At 47.2% G+C, this 20655-nt stretch overlaps 2 protein-coding genes across 2 annotated transcripts; one reads left to right on the top strand and one right to left on the bottom strand.

Moving 5' to 3' along the window:
* Positions 1-7454: 7454 nt before the first annotated feature.
* On the top strand, positions 7455-13428 carry MAD2L2 (mitotic arrest deficient 2 like 2). Its single transcript, XM_048518452.1, is given in 10 exon segments — positions 7455-7603; positions 8081-8133; positions 9157-9171; positions 9174-9289; positions 9410-9481; positions 9695-9795; positions 10287-10381; positions 10468-10541; positions 11309-11401; positions 12896-13428. Coding segments are annotated over 9 exon segments (648 nt in total). The 5' UTR covers positions 7455-7603; positions 8081-8093; the 3' UTR covers positions 12938-13428.
* Positions 13429-14125: 697 nt separating this feature from the next.
* LOC125445895 (F-box only protein 6-like) lies at positions 14126-20376 on the bottom strand. The gene is made up of 6 exons (XM_048519326.1): positions 20276-20376; positions 19416-19716; positions 17895-18021; positions 17165-17260; positions 16589-16724; positions 14126-15040 (listed from the first exon to the last, which is right to left on the bottom strand). The coding sequence occupies exons 2-6, from the start codon at positions 19672-19674 to the stop codon at positions 14846-14848; spliced, it is 813 nt and encodes a 270-aa protein (XP_048375283.1). The 5' UTR covers positions 19675-19716; positions 20276-20376; the 3' UTR covers positions 14126-14845.
* Positions 20377-20655: the final 279 nt, after the last annotated feature.

A 20655-nucleotide genomic window follows, 5' to 3' on the forward strand; every position in this document is an offset into this window, starting at 1 on the left:
AATGGAAATCACCACTTACCTCTACAACCTGCACTTCTGCAAGGTCCAGCACAAGACACAAGAAGAGTCCTTCTGGATCATATTCATCCATCTAGTTCAGCATCCCTCAAGGGGACAGCTTCCCTCAATGGACACAATGACCAAGACCTTCCCCTGATTATGAATGCAAGCCCTGTATTTCAGATATTTGCTGTGTGTGTATATAAAGATTCCCTAAGCACACCATGGCTAGTAGGCATTGGTGGGCTTCTATCCCCCTTTGAAACCCACCTGTGATCCTGATCCTTTGAAACCCACCTGTGATCCTGAGCCTTGTGTGGGAACTTTGCCAAGAGGCTCTTTCCCCCACAAGGAGTCACTGCTGCCTAGCACAGTGATGGCGAATTGTTTGGGCTTGGGTTGCCAAAATTTTGGGAAATGCTTAACATGACTCTGCTACCGTGTCACCCATCCCCCGAATAAACAGACAACTTTTTTTACAAATTTATTTAAAAACAACAACAATCCATTCATGTGTGGTGCTATCTGATTTTTTTTTTGAGTCAAATAATTTCAAAATGCCTGAAACTCAAGCAGGGAGTATTGTCATGTGTTGGTGAACACTAATGTGTCACTGAAAACACTGGTGTTTCACCTTTGACACAAGTGTCATAGGTTCGCCATCACTGGCTGAAAGGAATGATGTATCCAGTGCAGAGTGAAAGAGATGAGCTTTTCCTCTGGGAGGCCTCTCCACAGGAAAAAAGCACATGCATAATAACTTTCAGGTGTTTGTACTGTATCATGAGTTCATGCCCATCTGGGTTATTCTTAGGAAAGTTTGCATAGAACCCCCCCAAAATTAAATACCCATTGTATTTATTTTAGGCCTCAGGTAAGGGTCTCTGTGCAGGAAGTATATGCAAAATGGCTTACTGCACCTACCATAAGACTAAAGCCATAAACTCAAAGTATTTTTGAGAGAGAAAAAACCTGGCACCCTTCCTGTAGCAGAAATATGCAAGCACAGCAATCTTGGCTTCTAGTTCAGCCTGAAGGAGGCCAGACATAAACCCACCCATAGCTGCATACATTGGCACCCGCCACCTTCACGGAACAAACTCACCCAATCTTGCTGTCCAGAAGACGAAGTCAAGAGGAGACTTTGCAAAACAGTGTCCTTCCATGGTCCCTGCGGTGCCTGGTGCTGCTGCTGTTGGAAAAGGAGAATCCAGTTAAGAAGGATCTAGCCAAGCCCAGGGCCAGACCCATTTCCTCCCTCTTCAGACCTCAAGAATCTGCACAAAGAAAAGAGCAAGCCAGAAGCCAAACCTCAGCACCTGCCTGTGCTCTGGATTTGTACCTGGCAACCAATGCTGTGTTGCTTGAAAGCAAATATGACCACAGCCCTTTTCAATTTAGAAATGAAATCCTGATTGGTGGGATGGCTTCAGACACCTTGGAGGCACAGTGTCTGAATTAACTGAAAACAAGGTTGACTTAATAGAGAGACGTGCTAAAACTAAGGAGAGCAATTGCTCATTGACAGTACAGGATTGCCATAAAGCACGCATGATTGCCCATAGGAAATAATGGAAAGCACACTTGCCCATAGGGACTAATGGAAAGCATGCTGGCCCATAGGAAACTCAGTAGTCCCTTCCACATTGCTGGCTTTAGGGGTACAGCACCCACTGCAATTTGGAAATCCTCCTAACATTTTTTGACTTCCCCTTTGCACCAGAGAAGTAGTCTGAATGTACTCTTTTATTTTAACATTAAAAAAAAGAAATTTGTATATTTCTGGTATTAAAAGATAAGTTGATATTATACAATACTATACCTATTTTAATACATTTCTAAACTTTTTTTCTGTGTCATCTATTGGCATTCGCATGTTATCTATAGTTCCTGCAAATTTTCCAAAAAATTCTCATTTAATTTCTTATGCTGACCCATGATATATCAAAACCATGATGGGAAAAGTCACAATGTGGAACGGACAACAATAATGGCTTTCCATTATTTCCTATGGGCAATTGTACTTTCCATTATTCCTTATGGACAATCATGCATTCTCTAGGAGCAATCATGTATTGTCAGTGATTTCAGTATGTCTCCTTAATAAAAGCTGGATCCACCTTAAGCAAGCATGAGCCTTGAGCCTCAGTTTTTGGTGAATATCTCCCATTACACTCTTCTCTGAACATAATGTAATGAGCTGAGTCAATTAATACCTGTTACTTAAGAGTTTCTATGATACTCTCAGGTTTACTGGCAAAGCTGCTGTTGAATTTTGTGTTTGCCATTTGTATAGAGAATGCTAGTAGCAATTATGTCAAACATCCGTATTGCCCAAATGGGTAAAAATACATAAGGAGAGGCACAGCTGTTGTTTAAACCCAGGCTGGGCTGTTATTTGAGGGAAGATATTGAACAGGATCGACTCATTACCTGGGTCTCATCCTTGAAGACTCTATGTTCCAAAGAAGAGGCTGATGTGTTTGATATGCTGTAAAATAAACATTGACAGTTGATTAGAGGTCCCTCAGCAAACAAGTTGATAGCAGAACAAATTCTGGAAGCCAGAAGTTTGAAAACTCACTACACTGAGAAATTTTATAGCTTTCTCCACATTTTGGTTGTTGCTTTTTAAAAAAACAGTCAAAAGGCAGGTAGAGAGTAACCCTGCAAGATTCCTTGACTGCATACAATTGTATTTTTTTTCAGCTAGGGTGAATGTAACCCAGGACAGAGGAAGTGGCTATAGCTAAATCTTCCATCTTTTCCCTAAAGTACTCCAAGACACACAGCACCATTGAGAAATGGTGAGACTATACTGAATATTCTGGTGAACCTAAGGAGAATGTTCTGTCAGCTGTAGATCCAAGTCTGCAAATCCCAGGTGTTACCACACATGCAAAATCCTGGAAATAAGGGTGCAGTTTTAAGCAAACCTAAAAAATCCCATTCCCACCAACCACCCATGGTTGCTGTACCTCATAAGGGCTTGACAGTCACAATATCTGCTTTAAATTTCTGAAATTTAACACACACACCCTTGTCACAATTCTCCAGTGTGCCACACAGAAGAAAAAAAGCTCTTTTTAGAAACCGTTCCTATCTATATAGGAAAGGATATTTATATGTCTGTTTCATGCCACATTTATTTATTTTAAGTCTCCTGCCTGCCCTTTCCACTGCCTTCTTTTGGGGTCATAAAAGCAATTGAATTTTTGAGTCACTGTCAAGGAAGGGAACTTTTCCTTCTTACTTTTGTTCATTAAATCTCCCCAACTCTATTCCTATTGTCCATGATAAACAGTAGTTGTTTTAAAAGGCTCCAGCAGGAGACTTGAATCACCTCAGGACTGAGTTTGGCATTTTCCCGCCTTTTTCGAAAGCTCCTTTCTGGATAAGCCCCGCCCCTCCCCTCAGGTCCCCTCAAGCCTACAGCAATTCTGTGGAGTAAACTATATTTTTTTACTTTAAAAAAATGTAAAAACCTCTCACAAAAGCAAGTTCCATATATCCCTTCATGTTAAAAAATAAATTAAATTGCCTGCATTTCACTTTATTTTTTCTTCCTGCTCCATTAAAGTACATGTATCTTTCCCTGTTTGCTGTTGGGGTACATTTTTCAGTCTGATACAAGATTTCCAAACCTATTCTGTCTGTTTTTATTAATGAGCTCAAATTCCCTCTGCCCATTTTTTCCTACATTTTTAAAATGTTATTTATGTTATTTTCAATGCCTGGTAAATTGAACTTAGAAAAGGTGTCCCATTCCCCCCTACTTGACAGTGACTTTTAAAAAATGGACTCCCTCTTTCGTGGGTGGTTTGTGAACATGTTTGGTATATAATTCATTCTCCTCACCACCTTTTCAGTGAGTTTGTGTTATGAATTTTCTAAGTTGCCCAGTGATTCTGCTTTGCAATGCAGGCATGGCTGTGGACAGGGTTTTTCCCCTCTCATACAGAATTTGTATTTCTCCTCTCATGTTACTCTAACATTTTTTTTAAATCCCACTTTTCTTCCAAGGAATTTCAGGTAGGATAGATGGTTTCACCTTTTTTCCCTCACAACCCCTGCTTCACAGTCAGCTATTTTGTTAATGGGTTTTAAATATTTATATTGAGATTTATATTTTAAAGTTTATATTTTAAAGTTTATTGAGTTGTAACCTGCCCTGAGCCCTTTGGGGATAGGGTGGGATATAAATCCAGTCAAATAAAACAAAGGGAGAATGAACAGCCTTTTGAGGTGTAAGCCAGACTAAAAGGCATATTCTAGGCTCAGGTCTCCATAGCTTTTTTAAGGCTCCAGCCATTTCTGCAATTCTGATGCTGAGGTGAAGGAGATGCAGTTCCAAAATGACTGCTGTCGAAAGTGGAGCCGTTCCCCAAACGGCTTCCATGAATTGCTTCACGACCCACCACAAAATGTCAACAAATCTCCCCTCTTTCAGCATCATCCCTCTTTTCCACGATAAACAGGAGTGGTTTTAAAAGGCTGCTGCATCCCCTCAGAGCTGCCTCTGATGTTTTCCCGCCTTTTTTGAAAGCTGCCGTTCTGGATAGATAAGCCCCGCCCCTCCCCTCAGGTCTCCTCTAGACTACAGCAATTCTGTGGAGTAAATTATATTTTTTACTTTAAAAAATGTAAAAACCTCTCACAAAAGCAAGTTCCATATATCCCCTCATGTTTTTTAAAAAAATTGAAACTGCCCCCAGTTCACTTTATTTTTTCCTTCTGCTGCATAAGGGGGTGCAGTCCCAAAATGACAGCTGTCAAAAGTGGAGCCATTCCCAAAAGTGTCAGCTAGGAAATGACTCTTCTGTATTTTAGGCAGAAGCTCTGTTGGACAGGGTCTCTTTTGAAATGAACAATATTGTTTTCATAACGTTTTCTGGCAAACACACAACAGAGCTGCCAGTCACCACACAAGACTTTCAGCTATGGGGGCAGCTGGGTCCAAAGTAACTTTTAAAAGCCAATCAGAAGCCCAGTTGGGCAGAAGCCCCACCCACTTCCTAAAAACACCTGGAAGGGTTAAGGCAAATGCCATGCCATGGGCTCCCACTCCAATGCCCCCTATGCACATGCAGAATAATGCACTTTCAATCCACTTTCACAATTGTTTGCAAGTGGATTTTGCTATCCCACACAGTAAAATCCAGCTGCAAAGTGGATTGAAAGTACATTATTCTGCATGGAAGAGGCCCAAGAGTTGCACTCATCTTCCCCCACGCATAAAAATGGGCCACAATCCTCCCAAGAGAATAAGCCCTGATCTCTCCAGAGGACTTGCTCTTTTATTGCTGGGTCATCATCAGGCATTTCAGACAATTAAATTAAAATAGGTTCCAGGGCTGAGCTTTGCATCTGTGACAGATTGGATGTATGGCAGCCAAATATCTTAGTCCAAGACAGCTTATGATATCCACTGCCTGAAGCAAAGGTTAGGGATCTATCCCCCCAACTGATATCCTGAACCATTCTCAAAAACATTTGCTTGTCGAGATATATTTTTGAGCATTTCCCCACCGCTTCATCACCAAAGCACAAGGCATGAACATACACCCCAAACAGCAGACACCCCTGGTTTTCAGAGCCAGCACTGAGTGACTTTGGCCCAGAAAGTGTTGCAATGACACTTAAGTTTTTGGTGAGCAGTTGAGTTAAAGGGTATCAAAATAAAGTCTCTCATCCTGAAACTCATTTAAAAAGAAAACTGAGACAACGCTTTATCATTATCTGGTTTTGTAACCTGGGCCTTCGTTTCTCTAAGCATTTCAACCTGTTCCACGATGAACATATATTGTGACAGCTGTTTTTGTACAATGCTGCCTGAAAAAGTCTCAATGTCTTTAAAGAACAATAAAACTCATCACACAATGGTGAACCTCTGAGTCAACAACCAGTGAAATAAAGTCTTCAATATGTTACCCTAGGATACCTCAGAGAAAGGGGCAGTAGAAGGTTTAGTCTTCTATGCTTAATTCCCCTATCAGTGACGCCCAACATCATATGTAGATTTGCACTGAGCTGCTCCCCTACGAACATACAAGCCAGGAAGACACTGTCATGAGCCAATTGCTGGACACGGAGGACTTTGATGCAGGGCCTGGGGAGCCTGAGGAGTCAGAGCTTACAAACAGGAGGAAAAGCCCCAAGGCCTTACCTGTGATCCAAGGAAGACCTGCCAATGAAATGGAGGCTTGCGCAGCAAAGGAGAACTGAGTTGCATTAGCCAGTCTATAAACCCAGGAAATGCAGGAAGCCCTGCAGGAAATGGAGGGGTCAGCAGCTGAGGAGAACCTAGCTTCATTAGTCCCAGTATAAAACAGGTTGTGCAGGAATCCTGCCCCCCCCCCCCCCGCCCGCAGAAGAAAAACAGGAATCAATGTCTTCAATAAAGCTACACTGGTGAACAGATTCAACAGTGGAACAGCATCAAAATCCAACCACAAACACTGATTCCTGTGGAAGTTCCAGTTTTGTGTGTGCATCACCAGGTTTGGGTCCAACACCTGAGATAAGCTACTTTGTTTTGTTATCGCTCAGTCGGGAGCGATGATGGGCAGTTTTCCAGCCCCACAGACAGCAGCCAAGGGCTCACTGGGCTGCATCAGGACCTTGGATAGGACCCTTTGGGATGCTGGAAGGAGGCTTGTTTGGATCTCCAACATTTCTTATTTTAAGACTTAAATAGCTGATGTGAAGGATCCTACTCCAGAGTGAGATCATAGCACCACCACCACTACTATTGTTGTTATTGTTAATTAAACTTGATAAACCGCCCACCCCCAAAGGACTCTGGGCTGTGTACAGCACCGATATGTATGTGGAGGGAAACGTGACTCCTCCCCTCAGTGCTATTTTCTAAAATTCCTCTTTTCCAGAGCTGCCATTTGCCTTGTTGGAGGACAAGTTGCCAGAGTTTTCCTGGTGTCTTTCTCTGTATGGGACGAATACAAACTTGGGGAAGGAGGAATGGGGGTTGGACAAATGGCAAGGGAGAATGGTTAACACTGGAGAACCGGGTTTGATCCCCTGCTCTGCTACTTGAGATGTGGAGGCTTATCTGGTGAACCAGATTAGTTTGTGCACTCCAACACATGCCAGCTGGGTGACCTTGGGCTAGTCACAGTTCTTCGGAGCTCTCTCAGCCCTCACAGGGCGGGCGGGCGGGCGAGTGAGAAGGGAAAGGAGATGGTAAGCCCCTTTGAGTCTCCTTACAGGAGAGAAAGAGGCGATGTAAATCCAAACTCCTCCTCTTCTTCTTCTTTTGCTTCCCTCCCCGCCTGGAGGTTGGCATGCCACCCGGCTGAGCCCCCCTCCACCTCCAGGTCGCCATTCTCACGGCCAAGGCGGGGGAGGGGGAGCGCCCGTGCGGCACATGTGTGGGACGCTAGGACCCGGTGGAGGGCCAGGCCTCCGCGGCTCCTCCCCCTCCCTGATCAGCTGGGCGGCGGAAGAGCCCGCCCGGGGAAGGCAGCAAGCAGGCGGCGGGCGAGGCCAGTGGGCGCCCCGGAGAGCCCGTGTGCAGACTGTCCCGAGGCGGGCTTACTCAGGAAGTCGCCCCCCGCACCCCGTGGCGCTTACTCTCGAGTAAAAGGTATGCACTGGGTGTCGCGGGCATTGCAGGCGTGCCCCCGAGCTTGCAGACCAAAGGCCGGCGCTTTTACGCGCCAGGAAGCCCCCTCCAGCTTCCCCCGAGGGAGGCGCGCTCCCCAGCAGACTTGCACAGGGCCGCAGCGGGGCTGCTTACTCCGGAGTAAGCCCGCCACGATGCTGAGGGTAGGATTCGAATACAGGACGATCCGACGGGTGTTTTCTTGGAAGCCGCGCACTGAATCCCAACAGGCTTCCTTGCGGGGCAGCTGGTGCGGGGATGCAAGTCACACTGGAAGCATTAGGGGCTTCGGTTCGCCTGGGACTGCAGCCCTGCTGGGCATGTTTACATCGGAGTAAACCCCCAGTGCTGCCCTCTTCTGAGTAAGCAGGCAGAGCGGTCTCAAAGCAGACACGAAACCTGGTGTGGGTCAGAGGGGCCCCAGACCTGGTCGGTCAGTCCTGCTTACTTCTTTCCAAGGTGGACCTGAAAGATGACCACGCTGACCCGGCAGGATCTCAACTTTGGCCAAGGTAAGGAGATGAATATCCGCGGAGAGACAGCCTGGTGGAGTGCTTAAGAGCAGTGGACTCTTAATTGGGAGAACTGGATTTGCTTCCCCACTCCTCCACATGAAGCCTGCTGGGTGACTCTGGGCCAGTCACAGTTCTTCAGAGCTCTCTCAGCCCCACCCACAGGGTGGTGGTTGTGGGAGGGGGAAGGGAAAGGAGATTGTAAGCCCCTTTGAGTTTCCTTACAGGAGAGCAAGGCACGGTTTAAATCCAAACTCTTCTTTCTCTTGGGCCAATGCTGAGCTCCCCTTGAGTCCCATGAAGCGCAATGGGACCTGTGTCTCATTTTGCGCAGCGTCTGTGTCTCCTGTGGTATCCAACCAGAGAGGACCAGCAGACAGCTCTTGCTTTCCAGGCAGCTGCCCAAACCCCTCTCTGAGTCAGCCATTAGCAGCTAAGAAGGTTTGGACTGTTTTGAAAAATGCCGGCTCCTGGTTTCAGAAGGAGAAAATAATTTGCTATGAAAAAGAGTCAAAACTGGCCCTCCTGCTCTACAAGGAACTGCCCTGAGGTTTGGCACTCTCTTTCTAGGCCTTCCTTCTCCCAGAAACAGCCACACAAGCAGCAGTTATATGAGAGGCCAGAGCTTGTGCATCTCAACTAAGGTCCGGGTTTGACTCCCAGCTCTGCTGCCCTGTCTGTGGAGGCTTAGTCTCAGAATCTTGACAGCCTGTACACTCCCACACTTGAAGTTGGGTGATCTTGGGCAAATAGTCACAGCCCCAAGGGAACTTCTCAGCCCCACCTAACTGCAGGCTGTTTGTTGTCACGAAGGGCAAGGAGATTGTAAGCCCCTTTGAGTCTCCTACAGGAGAGAAAGGGGGGATATAAATCCAAACTCTTCTTCTTCCTAATTGGGGAGAAGGCCCTTTTTGTGGTGGCTCCTTAGTGGCAGTGGGAGTGGTGGTTTGCCCTGTTCTTTTCATCACTTTCTGAGTTTCCTTCCTGCCATTGATTCTGCCCACCCCCCTTTCCTTTCTTCAGTTGTTGCTGATGTACTGCACTGGACTTGGAAGTGGCAATGTCCAATTTCATTCTTGAACCCGAAGTCTAATTCCTTTACCTGGGATTTGTGAAGAGGAAAAAAGGCAACACACCTGTCCAGGGTGAGAGTTTTGCACATGCTTTTCTGAGAGACTCTTAACGGCTTCTTAGCAAATATTTGGGAGTAGGAAAGGGAGAATGCAGGCTGATATTAAAAAAAATAATACTGAGATTCCCAATTCTGTTTGACTAGATGTCTTGCCATCCAGAGTTGAATCAATATATCCAAGACACCCTGCATTGCATCAAACCCCTCCTGGAAAAGGTGAGTTTTCAAAATCCAGAACCCAAATGGAAGGACCGCGGCAGCAATCTCTTGCTCTGTCTTGGTGGCTTATTTTTCCTCCTTGAGATGCTCCAGTGACAAGCAGGGATAGCAACCACTGTTCCTGGCATAGTTTCGTTTAGGATGGAGATAGGCAAGATTTCACGCGACTTTTTGCCATGTGGAAAGTGGAAAAATTTACTATCATTTCAGAACGACGTGGAAAAAGTTGTGGTGGTCATCCTGGACAAAGAGCACCACCCGGTGGAGAGGTTTGTGTTCGAAATCACGCAGCCGCCCCTGTTGTCAATCAGGTGAGAAGCTGGACTTGGGTATCTTTTAAACAAGAAGCATTAAGTTAGGAATGCCCCCGGTGCTAAGAGGCAGGGCGCTCACAGGTACATGTAGAGTCACATGTCCCTGGGCGTGTGCCAGCTGGTCACATGGGGGGGGCAGAGAATTGCCCTCACACCCCTCCCTTTGGTCCCGCCCTGCCAGGCTGCTCCTTTAGCCAGTGGAGCCTCCACTGACCGAAGGAGCAGTGTGGCTGGGGCACCTGGCAGCGGCCTAGCCAGGTAAGTGGAGCGCGGGGGGGTGTTGGGGGGAGGGAGCAGGTTTTGCCCTGGGGACCACTTCCCCCTCACGCCTCTGCACTGAACCACTGGGGTAAGAAAAAGATTCCCACATTTTTTATTTTACAAGGAAAGAGGAAGGGCATTTTTCCTGTCAGGGTTTTGCTAGCTGCTGTAGCCGATTGTGTGAACCTGTTTCAATCTCTGAAATCTGGCCCCTCTCTTTGCCCCAGCTCTGATTCCCTCCTGAACCACGTGGAGCAGCTGCTGCGTGCTTTCATCCTGAAGATCAGCGTGTGCGATGCAGTCCTGGATAACAATCCACCAGGTCAGTCGGTGGAGCCCTCTCAAAGCACCCACAGATATCACCTTCCTAAAACTGCTAATTCTCCCCCCCCCCCTTTTCCTTTATAGGCTGTACTTTCACAGTCTTGGTCCACACAAGAGAAGCTGCCACCCGGAACATGGAAAAAATCCAGGTGATCAAGGTAGGAGCAGACAGTAGAGCCTGCAAAGGGTTATTCAGTTGACTTCTCCAGAAGGCGATAAAGTTCTGGCAACCCTGAATAGACAAATAATCCATCAGCTCTCTCTTTTCCAAAAATCTTATTCTTTTCTGTAAATGGTGAACGGGATGATCCGGGAGATACTGTTTTTATCTCCCAGCCTCTTCTTTTAAAGCTCCAGTTGTGGTGTTGTGGTTAAGAGCAGGTGGACTCTGGTCTGGAGAACTAGATTTGTTTCCCTGCTCCTATGCATGAAGCCTGCTGGGAAACCTTGGGCTAGCCACAGTTCTCTCAGGACTCTCTCAGCCCCACCTACCTCACGAGGTGTCTATTGTGGGGAGAGGAAGGGAAAAGGAGTTTGTAAGCCGCCTTGAGTCTCCTTACAGGAGAGAAAGGTGGAGGGGGTATAAATCCAAACTCTTCTTCATCACCCTTTTGCATATTTGAAATGCATTGGCATGTTCCCTCCTTCAAAAGCCGATTTGCATGATGCAAGGGCAGGTACAGACTAGCAGGAAGCAGAACCAGAAGTCAACTGAGGTTGTTCCAGCTGCTTCTCTTAACCTGTGCCAACACTGACCGCAGCTCACCCCTGCAAGTGTACCGTAGACATATCTGATGCGTGCCATTTGTAAATTCCTTCCACGTATATTCTCACCTACTGAGTATGCAGTAACTGGGCAGAGGAAGCAAAGGGACTCCATGCATGTTGGAAACGTGACCAAACCTGTTTGCCTCCTTACCTGAAGGATTTCCCCTGGATCCTGGCAGACGAGCAAGACGTCCACATGCAGGACCCGCGGCTGATCCCTTTGAAAACGATGACGTCAGATATTCTGAAGGTGAGCAAAGCAATGGATGGTGTGGCGGTTAAGATCAGCCGACTCCTTAAAGGTTGAGCAAAGTGGGATATCATAGAATCATAGAGTTGGAAGAGACCCCATCAAGTCCAACCCCCTGCCATGCAGGAACACACAATCAAAGCACTCCTGACAGAGGGTCATCCAGCCTCTGTTTAAAAACCTCCCAAGAAGGAGATTCCACCACACTCCGAGGTAGTGCATTCCACTGTTGAACAGCCCTTACTGTCAGGGTGTTTTTCCTGATGTTCAGGTGGAATCTCTTTTCCTTCACCTTGAACCCATGACTCCTGGTCCCAGTCTTTGGAGCAGCAGAAAATAAGCTTGCTCCCTCACCAACATGGCATCCCTTCCAATATCTAAACATAGCTATCATGTCACCAACTCTTCTTCCTCCTCCTTCACATGGCCAAACTAAAATTGGTTGAGCCAACTTATTCTGCTGTGGCACGGAGTGTGTGTAACATACTCTGTTGCTTGGTCTGTAGAGGGAGAGAGGATTTTTGCAGAGAATGCGCATCCCCCCCCCCCCTCCTTTCAATATTTGGACACCTGGTTAGCCCCTCCCTCTGGCTTGGGAATTCTCATCAGCCAGAGCAGCCCCCTGTTCAACCTCATTCCATCCAGCACTGCCATCGACTCCTTCTGTGTAATCTGCTTTGTGTCCAAGTGAGAAGGGCGGACTATAACTTGCAAAAATAAAAACAAAATACATTTATCAGAGCTAGGAACGTGTCTGCAACTTATGGTGTCACAGGATCAGATAAGCCAATCTGAGAAAGGGGGGTTCATGCAAAAGCCACCCCCCCCCCCCCATGAAAGGAGTGAGTGGGCTGGCAAGAATCTTCCTCCAAATACACCTTCACACAAGCATTGGCACATATTATATTGCGGAAGACTCATATTTCAGGGCTAGAACACCTGTCCTGTATTCAGGTTTCAGGTTCTGTCTTCACTTCAAAGCATCGCAGGTGCTGGGGGAGGGCCCTTTTGAAAGCGGTTAGCCTCTTTGCCGGACACTGGAAGAAAAAAATCTCCAAGTTAAAAAAAATGGGCTAGAGAAGTTAAAAGGATGCCTTCTGTATGGCTAATTTTGTACAGCTTATTTTAAAAAGAAAGGCTTGGTAGATGTTTGGAAACAAATGGCAAATCAGGTGGACAGTTAATTTTGGTTTATATGAAATGCCTGAAGAGCGTGATTAAATTAACTATTTTTGGTCTGCTGATTTCACAGAATTGTGAGATAAAATACGGTACTGATAGCAAGCTGGTCTTTCTGAATTCTGAATTTTCTGTTGGACCCTTCCTGTATGTAAATAATCTTTTTTAAATTTAAAAAATGTTAAAATGAAAGACCTTTTTTTTTTCCTGCCTGAGATCTTATTCATCTTGATCCATACATCTGCTGTAAGGTCTTGGCTGTTCTACAGGGTCTTCAGCACAATTTTGAAATTCCCTCCCTGGTTTGTTTTCTAGATGCAGCTTTATGTAGAGGAGCGAGCTCAGAAAGGCAGCTGAATCCCACGCTTCTTGTTGTGCTGAGACGTGCCCCCGAGATCAGCAGGCAAGCAGACTCTCGAGGGGCCAGAGACCACAGGTGCTAAGACTGCCCCCTCTCCTCCCCGGCACATGTGTGCAGGTGTTTTTCAAAAGCGCTCTTACCACAGCCTGTAGAAGAACCATCTGTACAGCCATCAGTGAGTTTGTATGACTGTGTGTGGGGTGTGTATAATAAGTTTCTCGGCAGCTGTAAGGACTCATTTTAAGTGTGTGTGGAATGTGGAGTTGCATTCTGTGTCTTTTACAAGTCTTCAACAGCCCCCCCTAGTTTCTAACTCTTTCATGGTTCTGAAATTCCTGGGGGAGGTTCAGAGTATCAGTGTCTGTTTTTGCATGGCTGTGCCTGTCCAAGGTTGTCCGCTCGGCCACCGCCCGGCCTTGTACGGAGCCCTTGGGCACAAGAGTAGCACTTCTGGGTGATCAATAAACAAAATGTTTTCTACAATAAACCGGTTTCAGGCGACTCTTTACATGCAGCTTACCCGGGGTCTGGGGAACAAAAGAAGGGGCTGTGGGCGGAGGTGGGATCCAGCAGGTTCTCACCAGTTCCCGAGAGTGGGTTACTAATTATTTGCGTGTGCCGAGAGGGGGTTACTAATTGGGTCCGCTTTTCCATCTCCACGCCCTCGCCTCCCTTTGAACGTGAAGGTTCCATATAGCAATTGCGACTAATAATGTAACTCCCTGAACTGGGTGAATCCCTTTCAGGTGCTGCAATTCATTGATTCTCAGCCTTTTGTACCTTTTATCTCACCAGTCTCTATCAAAGAACCTGTGTGTTTCACCATTGCTGTGTTCAGATTTGTGAGTTGGGGCATTTTCTATAATGTGATGATGATTTAGAAATGACCTGGTGCAAAAAAAATTTTTGGGGTCATGGTGGGGTGGCTGCCCATGGGGGGCATCCAACTCAGGTTTTGCCCAGGGCTCAGGTTTGCCTAGGTACGTCTCTGCCCCCTTTGCTGAGGGACGGCTGGCGAGGGAACCTGTTACTAAGATTTTTGGATCCCACCACTGGCTGTGGGGGAGAAACATGTTAGCAGCCTTTTCATGCCATCACTTGGAAGTCATCAGGCACTCTTTGGTCTAAATCTGTTTTGCAAGGTGAGAGTCTCAGGTTTGAGGAGAATTCTGTAATCATGCAAATGGTATTGAACATCTTTTATTTACACACGTGCAAATTGCTGCAAGACTACATTCCTCTTCCACATTTCAGAGAGAATAGACAGGTGATTTTTTTTTTTAATATGCTGAAATTTGTTTTTTGGTCAAAGAATAAAAACAAGGGAGTTAGTGGCCACGGAGTGCTCAGAGCCACTTCAATATCCAAGTGACTACTAGGTGTGAGGGGAAATGAGCAGGGTGCCTTGATCCCTCAGGTCTGACACAACACAGGGAAGAATGAGCAGCGATCAGTATGAGTAATCTTGAAAATGTAGTTATTCCTTCCTCCTGTCCCCCTGCTGACCAATAGTACAGTTCCTGCACCTTCAACAATGAGCTGTTTTTGCACGGATGATAGGAAACATCTTTTCTCAGCGGTTTTACCTGTCAACTACCTCTGGATAGACCCAGCTCTTTCCCACTCTCTGAAGTTTTCACCGCTCTGTTCCCAGAAATCGACCCAGTGCCCTTCCTCCCTGAGTCGTTACACGTGCTTCCCTCCCCAAGCACAAAAGTTAAGAGTTTGTGGGGCTTAGGAGCCAGGAAACACTGCAGCCGAGCCGACGGGGTGCAAGCCGACATCTCCAGAGAAAGCCAAGGGAGTCGGGCTTCAGAAAGGCAACCGATGGGCAAATTTAAATGGGGAGGGGAGGCTTTACCCACCAACTGTATGAGAGTTCAAACTGCGCTGCAAGAGGGGAGTCAATCGAAAGCTACACCCCTGCCCCCTTGGCCGAGCACTCTTTCCTCCTCACTGGCCACCTCTGGGCCAATCGTGATACTGCTGTTGGTTACACGGATGCCGTACCAGCCAGCCCAGAACTGAGTATCTTGGCCTCCATGGTTAAAAAGGATGTAGCGGACGCCAGGCGGGTAGTTGTGAAAAGTGTGTGAGACCTGAAACAAGAGAGCAACACGGTTGGATTTCACTAGCTCCGTTCAAGGTGACAACATACTTTATACCAGGGTAGCAAACACAGGCTGGGAGGTCACGCGGAGTTAGCGGGAGGGGGAATTAAGTGGACATATTTCTCCCCTGCACAATTCTCTAAGGTTTTAGGAAACTCCCTTTGGGATTTCTCTCTGCCACTGAGTTCCTAGCAGAAAATAATTGGAAGGGTCTGTGTCTCTCTTCACCTGAATTCACAAAGACACATTTTTCTGGCCACTCAGGTATGTCAAAATGCCCCCTTGTCCACAGGTGGCCTGGCTTCCCTGTTTTTAGGACCTGCCCCAGCTCCCCATTTTATCACCAGCAATGGTGGTCGTCCCTTTTCCTACTTAGAAGCTCCCCTCTACAGCAAGCTGGGGCAAAACCACAGAGCCACCTCCTTCTTTGAGTCCTGGGTAGAAGCCTCTTTGGAAAAGAGAAGTCTTGAAGGCAGACAGCAGACCTGGGCAGATGGTTCCAAGCTGTCTGTTTTTATGCCTCGGTTAATTATTGTCTCACTGATTGTGTCTTTCCATTCGTCACCTTGCAAGTTTTTAGTGGGTATAGTCAAAGGCAGGAATTATTTGGAATCTCTCGTCCTGCCTGTTTTGATCCAAAGATCCCTGTTTCAACACTACATCTTCCTCACAAAACTCAAACTATCAACTGGCAGAATAGATCCATGGGATTCTTTAGTGGCAGGCCATTCGCAATCTCTCGGCCCCAACTTTGCATTAGATGTATGCAATATTTAACACCAGCTTTATTTATTTGCTTCCAGCGTGGAGAGCCAGCATGGTGTGTAGTGGTTAAGAGCAGGTGCACTCTAATCTGAAGAACCGGGTTTGATTCCCTATTCCGCCACTTGAACTGTGGAAGCTTATCTGGTGAACTAGATTAGCTTGTGTACTCCAACACATGCCAGCTGGGTGACCTTGGGCTAGTCATGGTTCTTTGGAGCTCTCTCAGCCCCACCAACCTCACAGGATGTTTGTTGTGTGGGGGAGGAAAAGAAAATGATTGTAAGCCCCTTTGAATCTCCTTACATGAGAGAAAGGGGGGATATAAATCCTATTTCATTTCTACCCCACTTATCTTCCCAAATACAACACAAATTCGTTTTTGGTATTCTTTCTTAATTTTTTATCCTTGCAACAGCCCTGTGAGGTAGGTTAGGGTGAGAATGGTAGCCTGGTTCAGGGTCACCCAACTAGCTTCCCTGGTGGATCAAGGATTCAACCTGGGTCTCCCAGAGTCTAGTCTAACCACTACAGTGTGTACCAACTGTGCATAAATCTTGTTTTAATTTTTTTTGTCCTGGGAACTCAAATGGGCACACAGATTAAAATGCACCAGTGACAGAAATGGAACCCAGAACTTAAAAAACCCACCGGCCTGCTGTAACCTTAAAGATATCTTGCAGCATTGAAGATCAGGAGAGTGAACAGTGGCAAAAGGACATTTGATACACCCCAACTTGGAAGAGACAGATTGCCCCAGCACAGTTATGTCACCTCATGCCATTCTGCGTCGCTCCACTGCTCTATCACCACGTCTTCTGGGTCAAACTCTGCCAGGACAATGTAGTCTGCGGACAGCAATTTGATGTTCAGCTTGTATTGGGAGCCACAATCATACCGGGCAGCATACCTGGATTTGGGGGGTGGAGGGTCGGGAGAACATCAAGCATGGAGCTGGTACAAATGCACAACCTGAACGTAGCCAGATGGGCCCAAGAGGCCACCTCCTCTTGGGCCCAGCCCCTAACACTGGGATATAGCAAGAACTCTGCCTGGGTCTAGCTAGCCTGAGGCCAACTGGAGAAGCTCCAGAGACTCACGTGGCTGTTGCCAGGGTCAGAGGGACAAAAGTCTGCAGGCGGCCACCCTTCGGTCTCTTGGATTGGGCTTCATGCATGCACACAAACACTCTCTCAGCCTCACTGACCTTGCAGGGGTGTTTGTTGGAGGGGGGGAGGGAAAGGAGATTGTAACCCCCTTATAGGAGAGAAAGGGCGGTATAAATCCAAACTCCTCTTCTTCTTCATCCCAGGTGTAACTTTGGATGCTTCCCTGCCTGCCCCCACTCACCAATCCTTCACCACAATATCCGGCTTGGACTCGTCCATCAGCTCATTCCAGTAGCCTTCATTTTTTAAGTTGATGAGCTGGTGCTTTGTGCAGAGCCTGAGGGACAGATTGGGACCAGTCAGCACTACCAGGATGAGAGCAGGAACGAATCTGCACTACTTGGAAGCGGCAGCGGAGCTTTGCTTGTGGTTTCCCAGAGCGTTCCACTGGGTATGGGCAGGGCCGAGCGGCAACTCTCTCAGGCCAGGGAGCACCAGCAGATTTTAATTTGCTGATCGTAATGACCTTCATGAGAGCCAGCGTGGTGTAGTGGTTAAGAGCAGGTGCGCTCTAATCTGGAGAACCAGGTTTGATTCCCTGCTCTGCCACTTGAGCTGTGCAGGCTTATCTGGTGAACTAGATTAGCTTGTGCACTCCAACACACGCCAGCTGGGTGACCTTGGGCTAGTCATAGTTCTTTGGAGCTCTCTCAGCCCCACTTACCTCACAGGGTATTTGTTGTGAGGGGGGAAGGGAAAGGAGTTTGTAAGCCCCTTTTGAGTCTCCTAACAGGAGAGAAAAGGGGGATATAAATCCAACTGTTCTTCAAGGGGCATATTAGGAGAGGCAGTCCCATGGATACGCAGATCTCCGCCCATTTAGTTGTTCGTCCTACCAGAGTAGTTCATAGCAATTGTTGACATTGTGTAGAAATAAAATGCTCAAAAAAGTCCGTGAGCAAGTCTCTTACCCATAAGACGTGACAAAATATTTACGGACATGTGGATGGGGAAATTCTCTCCCGTGGGCACCAGGCAAGTCTTCGATCTTCCACTCATCTCCTCCGTTGGACTCAATGTCCCAGGACTTAAAACCATCTGTGGGAAAACCAGAAAGAGTTTGGGAAAAGCAAGAGGCTTGGGTGAGTGCCAGAGGCAGAGAAGTTCATCCCTGCACAGACCAGCTCCGGATGCTGGAGAATTTGGGGCAAAGTCTGGGTACCCTTAAAATGGAAGCAAAGTGAGCTGGTGAACGTGGTTCTTTAACCCCATCTAATTTTTAAATGCCAGAAGCATGAATCACCACTGAACAGCGTAATCGGAACCTAAAAGAGATCAGTCAACTCGGAAAACATAATCTGCAAATGAACAATATGTGTTTTTCAAACTCATTTTTGTTTACTTTGCATTTTTTACAGTGTGCCTCTGTAGTGATTAATAGTCATTTCATCTCCCTGTGGAATCTTGGGTACTGTAGTTCTTCACCATTCTGAGCCTCTTCTCCCCACTAAACTACAATTCCCATGATGTCTTGGGGCAGGGGGAAGCCAACCAGGAACAAAACCAAGACAGACTTGCACAGGTTGCCTTTCAGTTTCAGTTATTCACTCCAAAATTATTTCTATCTCAGCTCTGGCCTATTTCTTTTAATTTCCAGTCCTACGAAATTCTGTTGTTTTTTAGATTTCAGAATTCAGGTGCAGGAAAACCATTTATTTTAATTGAAACTGCAGCAGTTAGCTGATGAGTCAATTCAAAATGTAGATTAATTTTAAAAGTGCTCCTTATTAACTCCTTTGGAGAGTCCAGCCGCCGATAGTGCCGCCCTTCCCCCCTGCTAGTAGGGTCCCCTAACATCACTGGGACCCATCCTCAAATTTTGGAAGAGGGTGGTATATGGGTCTCGTGGGCCCCATTTTAAAATGTACCTGTTTTAAGATTTTATGTTTCCTGTTTGATTTTCTGTTGTTCACCGCCCTGAGCCCTTCGGGGATAGGGCGGTATATTAAGTTTAATAAATAATAATAATAATAATAATAATAATAATAATAATAATAATAATAATAATAACAACAACTGAGTATGTTTTTGCTAAGCATAGCTATTTACACGTGCAGGAGTGGCGTACTCCGCTCTGAAATGCATGCACTGGAGCCTCTAAAAGAAGCAAAACATTTAATTAAATTCAAATAAATATTAACCACCCTAGATTGAATGATTCCCCCCTCCCCATATCCTTTCTTGAAAGGCTAATTTTTCACAGGCAAAGAGCATCCCGGTTTTATGTATATGTGCATAACAGATGCTTGCATCTGTTTGAAAGCATTCAAATCGGGGCTTTCCTGCAGATGATTCATAAACCCTTTTTCAAAACCGAGCAACCATTTCAGAAACCCCCACGAACAGCGCCCTCACTACAGCAGGCACACCAGAGAAGCCCAAACTAAAAATCTGGGATGCCTGGAGCCTTCCTCCTCCTCCCAAGAGCCCACCTTCCGCAATATGATTTCTGATCAGGTTCCTTTTCAAGGTGCAGAGGAAGTAGAAGATCTTCCAGTCTGGGACGCTCTTGTCCTGCCCCTGGGCCAGGTAGCCTTCTCTCTGGCACTTGCGTTTCCACAGGGTTCCCAGGTCCACCAGGTCCCGCCACTGGGAGCAAACCAGCCGGCAGCTGCGGATCAGGTCTCTGCCGGGGACCACAGAGAGGAGGTCCAGGAGGATATCTTCGGGCAGCTCCCTGATATGGACCATCCTGCTCCTTTCTGGGAGGTCTGCACCCCCTGCAAGAGAAAGCTGAGAGGAAAAGGGAGGTTGAGGCTTGGCCAGAGAAATCTGGGGATGTTGAGGATGGGTGTGGTTAGTGCAACTCAGTGCAAAACAGCAAACACCAAAATACACACACAGCTGAGCTTCCTATCAGGAAATCCCCAGCCCGGTCTCCAAGCTGTGTCCATCTCCATAATGATAACCTTCCGCTGCCCCACCTTACAGGGTTGTTAAGAACGTCAGGAGAGAGCTGCAAAATCAGTCGCATCGTCTGTCCGATGCAAAAGAGCCTGTCTCACGGGCCGGCTGCTGTTGCTCTGCCCCTTTCCCGGCCACCAGCACTCAAAGGTAACTCCCATTATGTAAGCCGCCCTGGGACTTCAGCGTAGGGCGGGGGATGAATGGAATAAGTAAAATAAGAATAGACTGCTTCGGAACAGGGGGGTTCTAAGCCCCGCTTTGGCTACGCTGAGCAGACGATCTTAGCTAGGAAGTACAAAAATAAAAGGACCCTACAATTATACTCATAGGGCAGAATGGAGCAGGGCCGCCCGGACCCCCAGCTAGCCCCCAGCCCGGAGCTCACCTAAGCCGGCAGGAAGGGAGACGCTCCACAGCCTCGAACCGCCGCCACAGGGAGGAAGGGAGGGAGGGAGGCGGTTGAGTGGCAGCCCGGCCGAGCCGCTTCCTCCCGCAGCCGCGCCTCCTCCGGGGCGGACCGGCCGAGCCGCCTTCCCCTCCTCGGCAACCGGGGCGGTCCGGGAAGCGAAAACCTAGCTAGCCACGCCACGCCGGGGGGCTTTTCTGCAAGGCGCCCCAAAGCTTGCCGGGCGCCCATTTATCCTCGCCCCCTTGAGATTTATTGGCCATCCCTGAATTCATAGGAATTTTGGAACCATTAAATGATGTCCCGGATTTTGTGGTGTTGCGTTGTGAACTGGGGGGCGGGGGCGGGGGGGGCGGTCA

The sequence above is a fragment of the Sphaerodactylus townsendi genome, linkage group LG16 (assembly GCF_021028975.2).
Source record: "Sphaerodactylus townsendi isolate TG3544 linkage group LG16, MPM_Stown_v2.3, whole genome shotgun sequence".
Taxonomy (NCBI): domain Eukaryota; kingdom Metazoa; phylum Chordata; class Lepidosauria; order Squamata; family Sphaerodactylidae; genus Sphaerodactylus; species Sphaerodactylus townsendi.